Source organism: Brachionichthys hirsutus, chromosome 19 (assembly GCF_040956055.1).
Source record: "Brachionichthys hirsutus isolate HB-005 chromosome 19, CSIRO-AGI_Bhir_v1, whole genome shotgun sequence".
Taxonomy (NCBI): Eukaryota; Metazoa; Chordata; class Actinopteri; order Lophiiformes; family Brachionichthyidae; genus Brachionichthys; species Brachionichthys hirsutus.
Window position 1 is genome coordinate 1,673,585 of NC_090915.1, and position 18,697 is coordinate 1,692,281.

The 18,697-nt window shown below is 48.2% G+C and overlaps 1 protein-coding gene across 1 annotated transcript in view; it reads left to right on the forward strand.

The window, feature by feature from the left end:
* The window catches only part of ntng2b (netrin g2b), a 35,249-nt gene extending 17,098 nt beyond the window's left edge, over positions 1-18,151 (forward strand). Inside the window, exons 3-7 of the mRNA XM_068753124.1 lie at positions 1,126-1,302; positions 1,512-1,531; positions 15,760-15,927; positions 17,007-17,141; positions 17,940-18,151. Of these exons, the coding sequence (XP_068609225.1) occupies positions 1,126-1,302; positions 1,512-1,531; positions 15,760-15,927; positions 17,007-17,141; positions 17,940-18,151 (712 nt within the window). The remainder of the gene's footprint in view (positions 1-1,125; positions 1,303-1,511; positions 1,532-15,759; positions 15,928-17,006; positions 17,142-17,939) is intronic.
* The last annotated feature ends 546 nt before the right edge of the window (positions 18,152-18,697 follow it).

Consider the following 18,697-nt stretch of genomic DNA (forward strand, 5'->3'; position numbering starts at 1 on the left):
ATCCGAGAGAAACGTGGGCAATTTGTTGGACTGAAGGCGCCAACGTGTTAAAAGACATCTGGCGTGCAGCTCGAGCCGCCTCTCAACGATTAGACGTCGCCTGCTCCACGCGTGAAGCCAAACTGGGGTTGACAATACAAACTAATGAGAAGGCGCCGATTAGAGCGAGAGGGACAAAGATTGAAATCGTCATCGCACCAGAATGCCGGGCCGTTCTTTGAATATTTGATGCAGGCGGATCGCTGTTCACTCCAGTGGAACAAACCGGATTGCAGTCCGGCCGCTCATCTGGAAAATACTTTAATTTAAGGTCATATCGGCAGAGTGTCCTCAAGATCCTCGTTTCCTCCCCCGCAGAAATTCAATCTCTGCATGAGCCCACCTGGGCCCGGTCCTCTACTGAGGTCACATCAAAGAGTTACAGGCGGACTTATCGCCATGCCCACAAACGGCACAAATAGACTGTTTCAGATATGATTACAAAACGCTGTTCTGTTAAGCAACAACTCGAGCCAGTGAAGAGTTTCAGCGTTTTACTTTCAGCCAATCATTCCGCGTTTCCCTTTGACCGTTTGTGGGTTTCGACAGAGCGTGATTCATTATTGCGATTTAAGATCGGAGCTGCCGGTGAAATCAAACGAGACGGAATCAGATGGATTGGCGACGGGACAAACCGCACTGGCAAGCAGCAACACTCAAACGGGGACTGGGTCTTCGCCAGTGACTGAATTTGAGACCAAAAAAAGTCTACTTGACGTAGGCGTCAACTCATTTCATTTCTGCAAAGGTTTATTGATCCATGATTCTGACAGATAACTATTCTACACTAGTAATTATTATTACTAGTAGTTCTTATTGGTGTCTTTGTCAGCCAATCACTGAATCCGTCCGATAGATCCAGCACCACGCTTGTAGCGTCCTTGGCATCACGGGTGCAGGTAAAGAAAAAGCCCCTGGCAGGCGATGGGAGACCGCAGGGACATGTTTCAGGATGGCCTAGTTTTGGAACAGTGTTGTGTTTGGGTCAGCTGTCATTACACAGCACCTACAGCCAGTTGTATATCGATAACCTTCACTTCCTGCCTCGTGCCAGCTCGTCACACCTGTCCTCTCCTTCGTTCCAAGGTGTAAGTGCAACCTCCATGCCTCCCAGTGCCTGCTGCAAGATGGGAACCTCCAGTGCCAGTGTGAACACAACACCACTGGCCAGGACTGCCAGCGCTGCAAGAAGGGCTTCAAAGCCAAGTCCTGGAAGTCTGGGTCCTACCTGCCGGCCCCAAATGGAAACCCCAACACCTGTACGTACCCAGGATGTCCTATGAATGTCCGTTAGCTTAGCTTTCCGCTCTGTTAAACTCCTGCATCTCACACAGAACTGGCCTGGGTCAGATTGCATTATCCACGCTAAACTAAGCTAGCTAACTATAAATACAATCCCAATAAATATGGAAGAAAGGCAAGAAGTTGCTGGAAGCGCGGCGCTCTGGAACAGCCTATCCATATATGATGAGGACCTCTGGATGTGAGGGTTGTTCAGCAGACCCCGTAATTACCCCGGGGCTTTTAGAGGTGGCCTACAACAAGCCCTTATTGTTCCAGGGCGGCTCTTAAGATCTCTCTGCCACCCGAGTCTGATGAACGAGGGAGAGGCGAGTCTTTAGGCAGAATTAATGCATAAATAAACCCGTTCTCATCTCCTCTCTTTCTTATTCTCTTTCAGGTACAATTGCTGGTTCACCCTCCGGTTCCAGTAAGTAATAATGCAAAGCAGGAGGAGTGGCACCCCCTTCCTCCTGCACCGCCTCCTTCCCTTTTTGCTGCATTGTTTTTTATTTAAGTTTAAACCGCGTCCCTCTCCTCTGTCTTTTTGCTGTGGTGTTCACGTGGCTCTCGCCGCTTCTCTTATTCCTTATTTTTGGCAGCTGGCGCCCCGTGCGCTTCATTATTAATAGGCCTCTCTGTCGCCGCGTCCTTTCATCACTGCACATCCCGCCGACCTGCACGGGAGGAATTCTTCCACAACTCGGCTTTTCTTATTTAGACTAAAGGCGCTGATTGATTGAAGGAGGAGGGGAAGGGATGAGCGATGGGCTCGGCGAGGAGCTAAAAGAGAGCGAACAGAGGGAGGAATGGGAGAGAAGGATGTTGGCATATGTTAGCGTGTCGTAATGCAGTGTGATTCTGTGTGAGGAGCTCAGGGAGGCAGGAATAAAAGGGAATTTGATTAGGGATTCTCTCCGTGGAGAGGCTCTCAGCCTCCGAGCTGTTAGACAGAAACGATCGGCAAAGTGGCAACATCAACCCTGACAGCGCCGGGCGCTTCTCCACATGGCCGGACAGTAAAAGGCTGCTGCATGGACAGACTGAGCAATTGGGCTGCACTGCGAAAGCCCGTTGTTAAAAGGTCTCCATGAACAGTTACTGCAGACAGAAGCGTGCTGCCGTCGGGAGAAGGCGTTCAGCTAATGGGCTGGAGATTAGCCGCTGCGTTTCAGTTTCCCACAGACGGCATCCCCGTTCATTAATCAAACCGTTTTCCTTTATATGTACACCTGGAGTGTGTTACTGCATAGCTCGTGATGCTAACTTTGAAACTAAGGGTAAAGCAGAATCCCACCTCCTCAGGAAGGTACGAGCAGGTAGAGCTGCAGCTTAGCTTAGCTTAGCATAAGGCTGGAAACAGTGAAGCGGCTAAGCTAAGCTCTGGCCGAAGGTAAAGTAAACTTCCCATCAGCATCAAAAAGAGGTTACGAGTACTTTTACTTTAAATGACCTTCAGCACGCCGAACGCTGCTGTATGTGTGTGTTACGGTTGTGTGTTAGGGTTGTGTGTTAGGGTTGTGTGTTACGGTTGTGTGTTACGGTTGTGTGTTAGGGTTGTGTGTTAGGGTTGTGTGTTACGGTTGTGTGTTAGGGTTGTGTGTTAGGGTTGTGTGTTAGGGTTGTGTGTTACGGTTGTGTGTTACGGTTGTGTGTTACGGTTGTGTGTTACGGTTGTGTGTTACGGTTGTGTGTTACGGTTGTGTGTTACGGTTGTGTGTTACGGTTGTGTGTTACGGTTGTGTGTTACGGTTGTGTGTTACGGTTGTGTGTTAGGGTTGTGTGTTAGGGTTGTGTGTTAGGGTTGTGTGTTACGGTTGTGTGTTACGGTTGTGTGTTACGGTTGTGTGTTACGGTTGTGTGTTACGGTTGTGTGTTACGGTTGTGTGTTAGGGTTGTGTGTTACGGTTGTGTGTTACGGTTGTGTGTTACGGTTGTGTGTTACGGTTGTGTGTTAGGGTTGTGTGTTAGGGTTGTGTGTTAGGGTTGTGTGTTAGGGTTGTGTGTTACGGTTGTGTGTTACGGTTGTGTGTTAGGGTTGTGTGTTAGGGTTGTGTGTTACGGTTGTGTGTTAGGGTTGTGTGTTAGGGTTGTGTGTTAGGGTTGTGTGTTACGGTTGTGTGTTTCGGTTGTGTGTTACGGTTGTGTGTTACGGTTGTGTGTTAGGGTTGTGTGTTACGGTTGTGTGTTACGGTTGTGTGTTAGGGTTGTGTGTTAGGGTTGTGTGTTAGGGTTGTGTGTTACGGTTGTGTGTTTCGGTTGTGTGTTACGGTTGTGTGTTTCGGTCGTGTGTTACGGTCGTGTGTTACGGTTGTGTGTTAGGGTTGTGTGTTACGGTTGTGTGTTTCGGTTGTGTGTTACGGTTGTGTGTTTCGGTTGTGTGTTACGGTTGTGTGTTAGGGTTGTGTGTTACGGTTGTGTGTTAGGGTTGTGTGTTACGGTTGTGTGTTACGGTTGTGTGTTAGGGTTGTGTGTTACGGTTGTGTGTTTCGGTTGTGTGTTACGGTTGTGTGTTTCGGTTGTGTGTTACGGTTGTGTGTTCGCCAGCGCGTTTGCGTCTGTGTGTACAACATGCATTATTCATTCTGCAACTCCTGGAACTCTACAGATGGAGGTTGTGTTTCGCTCGCCGTACAAACCCGAGACGCGAGTCAGGCATTGGCTGCTGCGCCCGAAGCGAGCGAGCATCAAACTGTGGACGTTCTGCCTTTATTTGTTCTGACTGACTGAGTTTAAAAGAACCCGGGACGGAGGAGAGAATCTGTCAGCCATTTCAATGTACAGTAAAGTGGGACTTAAACCCGGCTGGGCCTCATGCTAAATTTAAACCTTCCATCTTGGAAGGTGGCGCGCTGTGATGCACCACCGCCCCCCCCCCCCCAAGAAAAGCACTTAGGAGCGTGGGAGGAGCCAGGGCTTCAGCGCGGCTGCCATGTCGTCAGACTTCTGCTCAATCGTCTCAAGAAAATGCATCAAGCGCGTTCGTTGTGCAGCGCAGCACTTTAACTGCTGGGCTAACTTCAGGCTCCGCCGTTACACAACAGCATTACGACCCTTTAAAAGCCGGCTGTGAATATTTAAACTTTACATCTATAATCAGTCACTAATAACTAATTCAGAAACATTTAAAAACAGCCCATACGACGTTAATTCAGCTGCACATCGGCAATATGAATACGACTGTAGGGTCCACAGATCCAGTGTGTCCAGCCTGAACCTGACCGTTGTGAGCTGAGCATCGCTACCCACGTGTGTGTGTGTGTGTGTGTGTGTGTGGATTTATAGCGGGCAGCTGGTGTAGTTCTGTGAAACCCATAAATCATCTTCATCCCCTCCCAGGGATCTGAGGTCTTAAGTTCCTTTTTCACAGCGTGTCCAGCGATACCGTTTGTACAACAACATACACACAAACACACACACACACACAAACAGCTTTAATGTGGGCGGGGGCCCTGCGACATTAATAACCAGATTACATTACAGCATTAGTTGAGTAATACAGCCTGTAATCCCAATCTCTGTCTGATAAATCTGCATTCAAAGCAGCTGCTAAATTGGTTTGGCTTGAAGTTCAACCACAAATGTTCAGACCGCAGGACGAGTCGAATCAAACCGTGACGGGTTGGATGAGGTGACCGTAGCAACGGAACCCGTTGTTGGGTCCGTGTCCCAGCTAAGTAACCGAGCATGCACAGAGGAGGATTAGAGCCCTAATGGATCCACAGAGCACACGCCCCATTGATCGGCTGGACAGATGGGAGTTTGGTGAAAGGAGGTCACAGTAACCAAATCCAACAGGCCGGTCATCCACCAGCCGCTGTGACCTCACACGGCGCTGTGCGGCACACATCCCAGGACAGAGCTGCAAACACAAACGCTCTACAGTCCTCCTCTCTGCCGCTTTGTTCCCAAGACCCGACTCGGACTGAGAGCAAAGTTCTGGATCATGTCTGGAAGATTATGTGACTTATTAACGTCCGTCCCGCCGTTGGGTTTGATGCCATTAACCGATCCGGCAAACGTTAACCGGTCCTGAATCTCAATGGCTTCATTACCGCGCAGCTAAATCAACGTCTAGCACGCCGGTAATAAACGATGAGAATGCTAAGAGTGGCAGCTGACATTAAAGATCATGGTTAGTGTGTCTCAAGCTACATCAATGAGAGACAAACAATCTCTGTGTGTGTGTGTGTGTGTGTGTGTGTGTCATTAGCGAGTCCAACTGTGCAGGCTTACGTAATGCATCGGCTTAGAAGCATTACACGAGAGTGATTGTTGCGCCGCTGCATGGCAGACAACACAGACATTCTCCCGGCCTTTTGTTTACCTTTCATTTTTACAAACAGAGCCCGTCTCCTCCGGTCGCTCCTTTTCTGGGGCTGGAAATTCACATTTCAGTTCTCCACACCCTCAACATTTCCATCCAAGTGAAGGTAGGCACATAGTAAGAGTGTGTAGAGTCATTTAGTGATGAGCGCAGTGTGATTAGACCAGAATAGATGCGATAGTTATGAGTGAGAACGTCCTGATGACGATCATATTAAAAACACTGGACCCAAATCCCCCGATAGCCGTAGATCCCTCCTCCTTACGCCTGGTGGAAACTCGCCATCACAGAGTTCCGACTCGGTACGACATCATCCCGATATCAAAGCGATTTCAGCCCATACCTGGGACGTGGGAAAAGATTGCATGTAGCAGATGGATCGTCTCACACGCGGAAGGCATTTCTTATAGAGGACTACTTTTTTCATGACGTAATTGTCTCTCGTTTGGAAACTTGAACAGAAATGTGACCACTGAGCCATTTTTTATTCCCATCGGTGGGAAGCAGTGCGACGCTCATGTGGGACAGCAGAGCAGCCGGATTCAAACCTGTAATTTTATGTATTCAAATCACGCCTGGTTAGATAAACCCATATTTACGTGTCATCTCCCAGATTCAAAGTGTGTGTAAACACATTAGACAGACGCATACGCAACGCTGCGAGAGTAAAACACTCACACAAGCAGTGTGTGGTTTCATTCTTACAACCATATTAACAATAGTCGCACCTTTTAACCGTCGCTGCATTTCGGAGAAGAACAAACCAAACAGAATTATCCAGCAATGAAAGGGTTGTGGAACAGCTTTTGAGATTAGCGGTGTGAAATCACGCTTTCTCACTTCTGTGCACATTGGAATAAATAAAAAAAACGGAGAGGAACGGCGTCTCTGGATAAACACTCTGAGGCAGCATCTCTTATGTTAATGTCTTCGCCCCCTCGTTCCTCATTGCGTTTAAATTATCTGTCCTCCTGCATCTGCCTCCACCTGCGGGAGGCAGCTCAACGGACGTGTTGCACGCCAGCCCTTTGTCTGTGCACGCACTGGTACCCATGGGAGACTCTGACACACTTCCTGTTTCATCAGAGGCTCTCCCTCCTGCAGCAGCTTCCCTATCAGAGGAGACACCTGAGGAGTTCACGCCCGCAGACACCCCTGAGCACACGCGTGTGTCTCACACACTCCCAGAAGAACACGATCACAATCATAACAACCGTCCAATCACAGCAGAGTCCGTCCTCCACCCCGTGATTCATCAGCATCATTCAGGACTAATGGAAACACAGGACAAACACTCCGAGCGGAGCCGAAGTGAGACAGGAGGCAAGACACGCCCATCAGGTAATCATCGGCGTGATGGATTTTAAGCTGTTCCTGAAGTGGAGATGAAACTCACGATCAAATTATGTTATTGAGCATCTTATTGCAGATTCAGTTCAGGTAGAGACCATCAAATCTAATTATTGGACGCATGCATTACACAATGTAGAGAGAACTGTGCAGCATCCAAAAAGATCTGAAGACGTAAGAGCAGAGACAGAATCAGGACAAAGCTCCACCACGAATCTCCACTGAATTACCAGGCGCGTCAGGACATTAAAAATGACATGGTTTTTGACATTCTTCGGTCGGCGCAGAGCGAGAGGGAAACCCAGTTGCTCCGGCTGCGGGTGTTAAACAGTCGGGACGGGGCTGATTGAGATTAAAGCCGAGGAGGATTTGAATCGGTCCAGCCCCAGAGGCTGCATAGGTTACTGAGATGAAATGTCTCTATGCTCACTGCTGGGCTGAGCCTACGGAACACCCGAGACATGTCCACACACTGTGTGTGTGCACGTGTGCAGCTGTGACAGATGTGTGAGGGAGCAGGTCCGGTGGGACCACAGTCGGACACGGGCATGATGCCAGCTGTGCAAAACGATCCGGGGTGCTGTCAGAACAGCTTCCGGCATCCTGTCTCCCTGCAGCCCCAGGGAGGGGGGGGGGGGGGGGGGCGAGTGGGAGGGGGACAGCCTGAAGGGGGACGCTCCGTGGGGGAGCCGTTCGCTTGCAGGATGCCTCCTCCTGAAGGAGATGTTCAGCGCCTGCACAAAAAACACCTCACGGGGGAAACACAGATGGAAGCACGCGGCACTGGATCCTCCAGAGGCGGGATGATCGTGTGGACGCTTTGTCTGATTGGTTGTCCGTATTCCTCATCTTAATCATTCCTAGAATGAGTGTGTTTTATTTGATTTATTGCTTTGCGCTCGTGTTGCAGTAAACGGAAAGGTAATACAAGAGGTGCTGCTTTCATTTCTGCTTAATGTAGATCTAAAAACCTGAAGCAAAGGATCCTGGGAAAGTCGAACGTGCGGAGAAAAGGGGAGGAAATGGGAAAACTGAGGAAGATAAAATTACAAATACAGGAAGCTGTGTGCCAAGTAGTCTCTATTAACTATATTGCTTTGAGATGTTTGGTGTGAATGTAGCATCAGAGACAATCTTTAAATCCCAACGTAGAGACGTTCCTGGAATACAAGGACACTCCTACTTATGGGTAAATAGTACAGCAGCAGCATGAAACCAGAGACTCATCCCGCTTGTCCCTTATAGGAGGGAACAAAGGAGCAACCACAGTGTTGTCAGGAGACGTAGTGACGTTCAGGCAAAGTTACGCGTCTTTTCTGGAAGTGTAGAGATGGAGGAGATTCTCCGGTCGGGACAAAGTCCCCAAAGGAACGATCCACTATCTGCCAGAGAAAAAGAAAGCGAGAAAGAAAGCAAGGTCTCGGCAGAAAATGTAATCTATACTCATGGTGGCATTAGCCAAATGAAGCCCTCGCGGTTCCAGACGCAGAGGACAGGGCGTCTAAAATACACGTCTGTTCTTGTTTTGGCATAAACTGCGGCATGACAGCCTCACGCAAGTCCGACGGACACGAGACTCGCGGCCACCGAGGAGCGTCAATACCCGAGCGTGAAGAAAATAAGGAGGCGGGGGAAAGAGGAATAACGACTAGGACAGGTATTTGTGTGTCTCTCGTAGAAAACGGGGAAAACAGAAATATATCGAAGTCTTTACCTGCATGAAAGTCCGTCCGTCAAACATAAGACACGCAGCGTCGTCGTGTTCGTGTCGGAGGCAACACGCCGACGCCGAAAGGAGATAAACGTTAGGATGGAGAGAACACGGAGACGGCGTGTTGCTCAGGGCGCTCTGCCGCCAAAACAAATACAATTGGAGGACATGTTTTGTTTTTGCCTGTTTTGTCACTGACGACTGTGGTTTGTCAGCCTCCAAGAAGTCTGAGGGACACATTCATGAGACTCATGTCCACAAATCCTCATCTGAGCAGAGAGACAAAGGTGAGGAGTGAGAGGGACAAGCTGGGAAAAGGTGTCATAAAATAAAATGTACCTCCTACTGCTGCTTGTAATATAATGATTGTGTTTCAGTCACTCATAATGTTGAGGTGCATGAGCCTCGTGGCCATAAAACCTCATGCGTGCATGAGGAAGAAAGGGAGGAAGAGGAGCACGAAGGTACTGTACTCCAGTAGAAACAGCCAACTGTAGTTGTAGTAAATAAACGTCAACGAGTTAAACTAGGATAACTATTGTTATTCTGAAGGGCAGGAACATGAGACTCATGGCCAAAAAACCTCATCCGTCCATGAGGAGGAAAGGGAGGAAGAGGAGCACGAAGGTACTGTACTCCAGTAGAAACAGCCAACTGTAGTTGTAGTAAATAAACGTCAATGAGTTAAACTAGGATAACTATTGTTATTCTGAAGGGCAGGAACATGAGACTCATGGCCAAAAAACCTCATCCGTCCATGAGGAGAAAAGAGAGGAAGAGGAGCACGAAGGTACTGTACTCCAGTAGAAACAGCCAACTGTAGTTGTAGTAAATAAACTTCAATGAGTTAAACTAGGATAACTATTGTTATTCTGAAGGGCAGGAACATGAGACTCATGGCCAAAAAAACTCATCCGTCCATGAGGAGAAAAGAGAGGAAGAGGAGCACGAAGGTACTGTACTCCAGTAGAAACAGCCAACTGTAGTTGTAGTAAATAAACTTCAATGAGTTAAACTTGGATAACTATTGTTATTCTGAAGGGCAGGAACATGAGACTCATGGCCAAAAAACCTCATCCGTCCATGAGGAGGAAAGAGAGGAAGAGGAGCACGAAGGTACTGTACTCCAGTAGAAACAGCCAACTGTAGTTGTAGTAAATAAACTTCAATGAGTTAAACTTGGATAACTATTGTTGTTCTGAAGGGAAGGAACATGAGACTCATGGCCAAAAAACCTCATCCGTCCATGAGGAGGAAGAGGAGCAAGAAGGTACTTCCTGACGTACTGCAGGTGTAGCTGAGACTTGCTGTGGGTACTGATAGTAGTTTACAGCAGTTGTGTTGTTGGTGGTTGTTGTGTAGTTCAGCAATGATTGGGGTGTTTCAGTGTCTCATAAACCAGACAGAACGCAACAGGTACGCCAGATTCACGGCCACAAGACAACCTCACCTGGGCATGTGGAGAGCAGGGAGGAGGTGGAGCATACAGGTACAACCACAAGTACTGGTTGAGCATGGAGCTATATCCTGATATGAGGACCCCCTCAAAAACGAGATGGATCATCTCGAGGGGTTTTTCCTCTTAATGATTGTAAAGAATGAAATCGAGTGCGTGCAGTAAATGAGCGATTCTGTGCAAATCACGACTGATGTTTCAGTCTCCCATAAGTCTGAGGGACGCAGACACGAAACCACCACCTCACATGAGCACAGGCAGAAAGAAGATGAAGAGGAGGAGCATGAAGGTACATACTTATTTACTGATGTGGCTAACCAGGGTTAGCGTTTAGCTGGTGGACAAATTTACAAAAACAGCTCAACTAAACAGCCTATAGCTCCTTTTTAAATACTGGATTTCTGATGATGTGGCGAATCAGTCCCACACACATTTGAAGAACACGAGGACCAGAAAAGCTCATCTCACGGGGAGGAAGGGCATAAAGAGGAAGGAAGGGTTGGAAGGAAACGTATCCTTATGTGCAGTATTGAGAATATTCTCGTCAACTCACACTTTACGTTTTTGCTTGCTACGATGAGTCAGTCTCTCATCACTTTGAGGGTCGTGAGCATGAGACTCATGGACACGAGACAACATCCGGCCACGAAGTGGAAAGGAAGGAGGAAAGAAAAGAGAAGAAAGGTAGATATATTTCAATACGAAGTTGAGACATAACTCACTGCTTAAATGAAATCTATTAAAAGTGGAAATTGAAAAGAGCAGAAACGTCCATGAGTGATTCGTCATCCACCCTGTCTTCAGGAACACAAACTCTTTTCTATCTTTTCCAACATTTCCAGTGGAAAGAACAGCAATTAATCAAAATGCCCAAATATCAAAGTTTTCAGGGTTGACTGAGGTGGAAAAGTTGACAAAATACGATAGAAACAGACACAGTGGATAAATCATCTTGTCTGTCCCTGTTACAAACTATATCAAGATTGTTGTTTTAATTGTGTTTTAGTCACTTCTGAGGGACACACTCACGAGACTCATGGCCATAAACCAACCTCATCTGAGCAGGTGCATGAGAAGCAGGAGCATGAAGGTATATCCTCCTACATAGTATTGACAGACGTGCTGCTGTGATAAATGTTAACATGGATAAATAATAATGTAGTAGGTATATGAGGTTTATTATTTGTCAAATATGAATGCTGTTTCAGCGTCTCACAGACCTCATGGACATGATCATGAGACTCATGGCCACAAAACAACCTCATCTGTGCATGCAGAGACAAGAGAGGAGGCGCATGAAGGTATATGCTTCCATTAAAAATGAGATACCTGCTTCCCATCTCGATGAGAAATGATGATAATAGAATAAAATGAGGGTCAGTCTCCAAAAAGTCCACTGGACATGCAGAGGAGACTCAGGGCCACAGAACAGCATCTGAGCGCATGCAAGAAAACGATCTTCCTAATTTGTCGGAGGCCACAGTCGTGAAGCTGCGAACTGTAAGCAGCGATAAAGACGAACAGCTCCCATCAAACTGAGGAGCTCATTAACGCCAGGCGCGTGTGCTCGTCAATTCGGTTTGGCAGACAATTATGGGGTCACCACAATTCAGGGGACACTTGTTGAACTGCTCCAGAGCAGCTATGGCTCTGGAGAGAAGATGCACAGGGGATGAAAGGCTTTACAATGCCCGCCAGGTGGGAGGAGTCATTGCGTATGATGTCACAGGGAGGGCTTTTCTGTTAGCGTTCGTCTTCTTCAGCGTCCTGCGGAACCACAGCTTGTTTGTGTGCTTTCATTGTGAAGCCTCAAGTTGGACACTGCCTCCAGGTCGGAGCCCAGAATCGCTGCCCGAGGACAGGAAATTGTCCTCGGGCAGTGATTCTGGTGTTTGACGTGAACCAGTCAGCTGATAAAAAGGCTGAAATGTATTTCTGTTTACCAGCTAGCTTCAGATATATTTCTATTTTATGGCATTTCAGTCTCTCAAAGCTTCGAAGGACATGAACAGACTCGGGGACATAAACCCTCACCTGCGCAGGACAGAAAAGGTATCTTCTTCAGCTCTAGTCACTGATCTGCTTACCAAATCTTCCTCATATTATTCTCTGACGACAATTGCGTCAGTCTCCCGCTTTTTCGAGGGACATGGACATGAGCCTCATGGCCACAAAACGAGCTCATCTGAACATGGACGGAGAAGTGAGGAAGAGGAGCGTGAAGGTATATCCGCAGTAGTTCTGTTAGTGTAGCTTAGTGGCAGGCAAAGCTTTAGCGCCGTTTAAGCTTACAGATGCTTAAGATAAATTTGGTCTTATAGTGTCTCATGAGTCCCAGGGACACGGGCATGAGACCCACGGCCACAACGCAAAAAGCTCATCTGGGCACGAGGAAGAGGAGCACTATGAAATAAAAGGTACCGGTTTCGTTTTGTTCACTATTATTCTCAGCGGTGCATTAGCCTGACACGTGTGATATGTGGCGTGACAGCCGTCCGCCGGTCTGAGGACACTCATGGCCACAAAAGCTCATCTGAGACGGGGAACGCAAGGGAGGACGGAAGAAAAGACGAAGGTACCCGCTTCACGCTGGGGGAAATATTCCCTGAAAATATACATGTCTTCTCTTTATCATCAGATGATTAATGTATTTCAGTGTCCCATAACTTTGAGGGACACCTTCCGGAGTCTCATGGCCACATGATGACTACCTCATCTGAGCATGAGGAGAGAGGAGAGGAGCACGGAGGAAGACACACTGAAAGGAGAGGTACAGCTAGAATACGCAGAGGACAGCAGCTCGAGAGATTCCCATCAACATTGATCTTTGGTTGTCTTAATACCAATAAGTGTCTGGAATTAATCAATGACAACAACCAGCGTGAATAGAGTCTCTGCTGCCACGCCTCGAACAAACCCCTGGATGGCGTCGCTTGGTCAGCAGTCGTTATTTGGGGAGACAGTCAATGCGGATTGATTTGTGAGTTGTTGCTCCTTTGTGCTGCACAAAGTTATTGAAGACCCCGAGTGGGAAGGAGGCCGGCATGAGACCCCGAAACAGCCTCACGGGAATGAGGATGAAGAGCGAGAGGAGCGTAGGAGAGAGAGAAAGAAAGGTAACGTCCGTGTGGTAGAAACAGCAGCGATTCATAACCGGCTGCACTTATAATACTGAGGTTAACGCGTGACGCGGGGGGGTAATTATAGCACATTAAAGGTGGTGATTTAGATCATTTGAAGCCACAGCTGAGTCATCAATCCTTATCCGAACGCCCCCCTCCCCTCATTGGTGTTTGGCTTCAGACAGTCGCTTTAAATTCATGTTAAAAACACTGATTGGACTTGGAACAGAATTTCAACACAGGTTGATGTTAAAATTCCTCTTTCCCGGTGCCATTATTGATTTGATTCTAGGTCTTTACAAATAACGATTGAACTTCTCAGACACAGAGGTTTTCAAGGTTGAGAAAAAACCTTCACATTCATCTTTTTTTCGGGAGGGGGGGGGATTCCGGACATGATTTTTCTGCTATATGCTGTAAAAACTGTTGGCAGTGCAAACAGCAGTTCTTTTTATGCGAACTGCTCAGGATGACTTTTGGATTCTGTCCAGCCGGTTAAGAATCGCTGCGCTAGAACAGCTTCATAGAACAAAGACGCTCCCATCACGAAGGTAGAACTTAGCGGGAATCCCTTCCACCTGCTCCGGATGTGAATCATGCAGTAGACAAATCCTAAATAAAGATTCCTTCATCCCCCCCAAGGGCTTCTGAAACTTTTGATCTCAGGAGAGCCGCAGGCCAGACAGTTGTTTGGGATCATATATGACTTCAAAGGTAAGACCGGCACCGGCAGCGATGGTCTGAAGGTACAGGAAACTCGCGCTCAGTTAAACCCCCGGATCTCCGGTTAGATCAGCGGATTCTTCCTGTCAGTTTGACGTTGCTCTTCCAGGAGAAAACCTGCGGAAGAATTCCCTCCATTGCACGTTTGGTTTTTCATTCCACTCAAATTCTTTCCTCGTGCATCTGTGACCCCCCCCGTGTGGTTTATATTTAATTTTGTGTGAATGACCAAAGTAAGTGTATTCAAGCATCAAACTATTTGTTTATTCGTTAGCATCATTTCCACCTCACCGCTTCTTCTCTTTCTGTCACTCAAAGTAAAAGTCTCTCGCCGTTAACGATCCAAACTGATGAACACGGAAGCAGCAGCATTTTCACTTGTAACGTCAACGTGTGGGACAACGTCCCGTTGCCTCCACCGTCTGTGGGGTAATTGGACATTTATATTTCATTAGGCAGTTCCTCCCCCAGTGCTAGCGAGGTTCCCTCAGTGCTGAGAGCGGCACTTTATGGCGCTTCTCTCGCTGGCTTCCGATAAACCAGCTCATTATTAATTCAGCTAGCATCGCCAACTAAACAATAATAAAATAATAATGTGACGGCTGATTAAACTGCTAAACCCTAGACTTTTTTACCGTGCGTTTAATGCGTATTTGCATAAACATGCCCGGTAAACGCTGTAAGCGGACACCGATGCCTTGCAGCACACGGTTGCACCCGACTTCTAAAGCTTAATTAGGGAGGAGCCGCAGCTCTCCTCTGCAAAACGCAAAGGCTTCAGCGTCTCCCTCTGAGGAGGCTCGGCCTGATCGACCAGCGACTGACATCTATAATTGATATGCAAGATTTGATTGATTGTGTCCATCAGGAGAGCTGGTGTGAGAAAATTCTTATGGCAAGCAAACAGGTACAGGCGAGCACCTTAAATTCATACAGAAGACCCCCAGCGGGAGAGCTATCAGAGTTAGCAGGTAGCTAATAACTTACAGCAACGTTCAGAGGAACGTGAAGTTACTTTCATTCGATCCATTTCTTACAGCTTATAGATTAGTTGTAATAAATGGTAATCTTTTTAATGATGCTAATTCATATTCAGAATCCAAACTCCCAGTCGGAGTACCTTTGATTTCAGGGTGTAAAGTCTGAAGCATTAAATTCATAATTGTACAAACTTGTTGAGGGTAAAAGGCAAAAAAACCCTCTCAGATAGTTCATGAATTACAAAGAGAAAGCTTAATGAAGAGTTGATTTTGTTGCTGCGTTTGAATTTAAAGCAGTTGAAATGAGGAGCAACCAGAGAAGCGAGGCGAGCAGGTGAACTCCTCCGGCGCCGCACCGCTCGCCTCAGATCCTCTCCGTTATCAATCTGTAGGTTACAATCTACTCATCGAACGCAGTTCAAGTCCCAGACACAATTAACACGCACACAGGATGGTGGAATTCCCATCAGAAATCAGAGCAGCCCAGTGAAGCAGACTCAGCAAGCCTGAGTGCAGGAATGGACAGGGGGGGGGGGCCTCTATGCCTCTATTGAACCCATATAGAATCAGAAAGGCGAGTCATAAAACACACTCGGCGTCATTCATTTGTTCACAGACGTGGAAAAATAAAACTTTCAGACAAATCTGCCAGCGCAGGCCGTTCATCATTTCCCACCGTCACCGGCGAATCCTGCGAGGACGCTTAAACACACCGACCCATCGGCTGGAGCTACCCGGCTAAAAATACATCTGCCTGTCCTTCCTTCCAGACTGCGAGTGCTACGGCCACTCCAACCGCTGCAGCTACATCGACTACCTGAACATCGTCACCTGCGTCAGCTGCAAGCACAACACCCGGGGCCAGAACTGCCAACACTGCAGGCTGGGATACTTCCGCAACGCCTCTGCTGACCTGGATGATGAAAGCGTCTGCACCGGTCAGTCTGCAGGGGGGCCGGGGAACGGCGTGTGTGTGTGTGTGTGTGTGTGTGTGTGTGCTGAGTGCGGTTAACGAGAAGAGACTGCAGTTGGTGAAACTGTTCAGAAGCTGACAGGAGGAGTCACGTCAAGGTCACAGCAAAACTATTTAATTTAGATATTAGAGACGGAGATTTCTACCGAAAAGGTTCGAGAGCCAGAAGAAACCGAACTGAAAGCGTGCTTTTTATGAATAGCTTCTAAACTAATGCTAAAGGTTTGTTTTCATGGTTAAGGAATCTAAAAATAGGGATAAAATAAATGTAGGACAATATCACAATACAGGGGGACCGAGGTGCTCGGCGGAGGTCTGCGCTATCCGAGTGCTTTTCTAGTTTATTAACGATTAACGGAGCCGGTCGACATTCATCAAGCGGTAAAAACTCCAGCAACGTGTCAGGAACGATTTCATAAGAAAAAACCCCCACAAAAGACGACCAATCAGATGCGTCTGCATATAAAGCAGCCGAATTCACACGGTGAAAATATGTCGGTGTCACGGATCCAGGTCACGCTGTTTACACGGCCATGGAGCTAAAACCTGCTGTCCATATGGATCCACCTGCAGGTGGACGCTGGACGGGGGGGGGGCTATCTGTGGAGTCAGCACACACAAAGCCCCATTAGCTTTTCTGCTAGCAGCGAGCGTGGCAGCAGAAATCCGTTCACGCCAGCGTTTCAAGCTAAAGATGCATCTTCTGGTTCTCACAGCTCACACACGAGCCCAGCATTAACGACCGCGACCCACAAGCACGCCGCTGCACCGCCGCGCTGGGCCCGGGGCCTGTTTCACCTAATCAATAGTCTATAACGCATTCAAAGTAAGTGCATTCATTTGAATTTGGGTTTCAGCAAAGGCGAAACACATTTATTCTACCTGCGTTTGACCAGAACCGACGGTCCGATTCGAGTCCGACAGCAAACAGCAGCCGACTCGTTCTGACACGGGAAACCCGACGATTCTCCTGCGGGATTGATGACGCTTCGTCTGTAGGAAGCCATGACACCGTTTCTATTTGCTTCACCACTTTCTGTTCAGAGTGTAACTGCAACCAGATGGGTTCTGTTCATGACCGGTGCAACGGCACGGGCTTCTGCCAGTGCAAGGACGGCGCCGCGGGGGCAAAGTGTGACGACTGCGTGGTGGGGTACTACTGGAAGCAAGGCTGTTACCGTGAGTAGAACCCTCGCCGTTCTCTGTGGTCCCATGAAGCAGTCCATCAGACACCATCAGGATGACCTTTCCGTGCCCTCAATCCGATCATGCATGAAACATGATAAAAAGTCAAAGGAGAACGTTTTTAGTTTTAAAGATTTTTCTTTTTGCACTAATTACTTATTTTGAAGGCAAATGTTAAATTCTTCGGCCTGCTTGGATCAAATGAGGCAGAGGCGGGTCGTTCCGGGTCTGGGTCTGGACGGGAAAAGCGCACAATATGCTTCTAGGTTGCATCTCAGAAGTGATGATTGGCTCAAAGAATCAGAACCAGTGAGCAACTCCTTGCCTTTTTAGAATCATTAGAGAGCGCTCGTCTCGGTGCCGCAGGCTCCGCCTTTCGTCACCCCATCATCGCTAACTTAACTAACATTTACAAAACGGATTCCGGCTCCTTGGACCCAACAGGGGGGTTAAATTATGTCAAGTGGGCTGCGGGACTTTACAACGCACAGGATGAAGGAAGCCTGCAGTGAAGTCGAGCTCGAGGTCGAGGCGACGGCCTTTAGCGTGACCTTGAAGAAGTGCAGGCTCGAGAAACACAGAGAGAAAAGTGCAGCAAAAAAAAGGGCAGGTGGAACCGGAGAATTTATCTTTCCTCTGGTCTGTCCTTCCTCCTGCTTTCTTCTCTCTGCCCTAAACTCTTCCTCATTGCTGCTCCCTCTTCATCCCCATCCTTACCGCTTCCTTCCCTCTGCTCCTCCCTTCTTCCATCGCACTCTTTCCCTCTGCTCCTCCCTTCCTCTCCGCTCACAGCTAATGTTTGCGACGTGGAGATGCTTCTGTGCCAGAACGGAGGAACATGCCACCAGAACCAGAAGTGCGTCTGTCCACCGGAGTTTAAGGGGGTGCTGTGCCAACACTCCCGCTGCGAGGCGGGCAAGGACTGCAACGCCGCCGCCTCCCTCCGCCGCCCCGTGGCCACCTTGCTGTTGTGCGCCCTGCTGGCCACCTTAACGCCCCGCTGAGCCATGACAACCCACCTCAGAACAAGGAGTGTGTTGAAGTGTGTGTATGTGAGGCGAGGGGCGATCCAAAGAGGGTCGGGCTGCCCCATTCATGGACCCGACAAACACACGTACAGCACTAGCATTAGCTCACACACTCACATGACCCTAGCTGGCCCCGGTCTCTCTCACACACACACACACACACACACACACACAGGACTGTTATGATACCGAGTACTTGCTCAGGTACGGGATGGACAAACTGAAATTTAAAACAAGGAGAAATCTGAGAAGCAGCCGAAGGGAGGAAATAGAATCATACCAACCACTGTTCCCTTTATTCCTGAGCTGACGCAATGTGCATCAAACCAAAAAGCATTAACGAAACGTTTCACTCCAAAGGGAAGGACGTTTGAACCACGAGGAACTTTTCTTGTTCTTGTGTTAGACTGAGGGGCTCGGCCAGAGGACGATGTTTCGGCAGCGCGGTTGGGCCTGGAGCGAAGGGGTGCGCTCGTTCCTGCTGCCGGCGCCGACATGGGACGTTAACCGGGTTTCACTTCC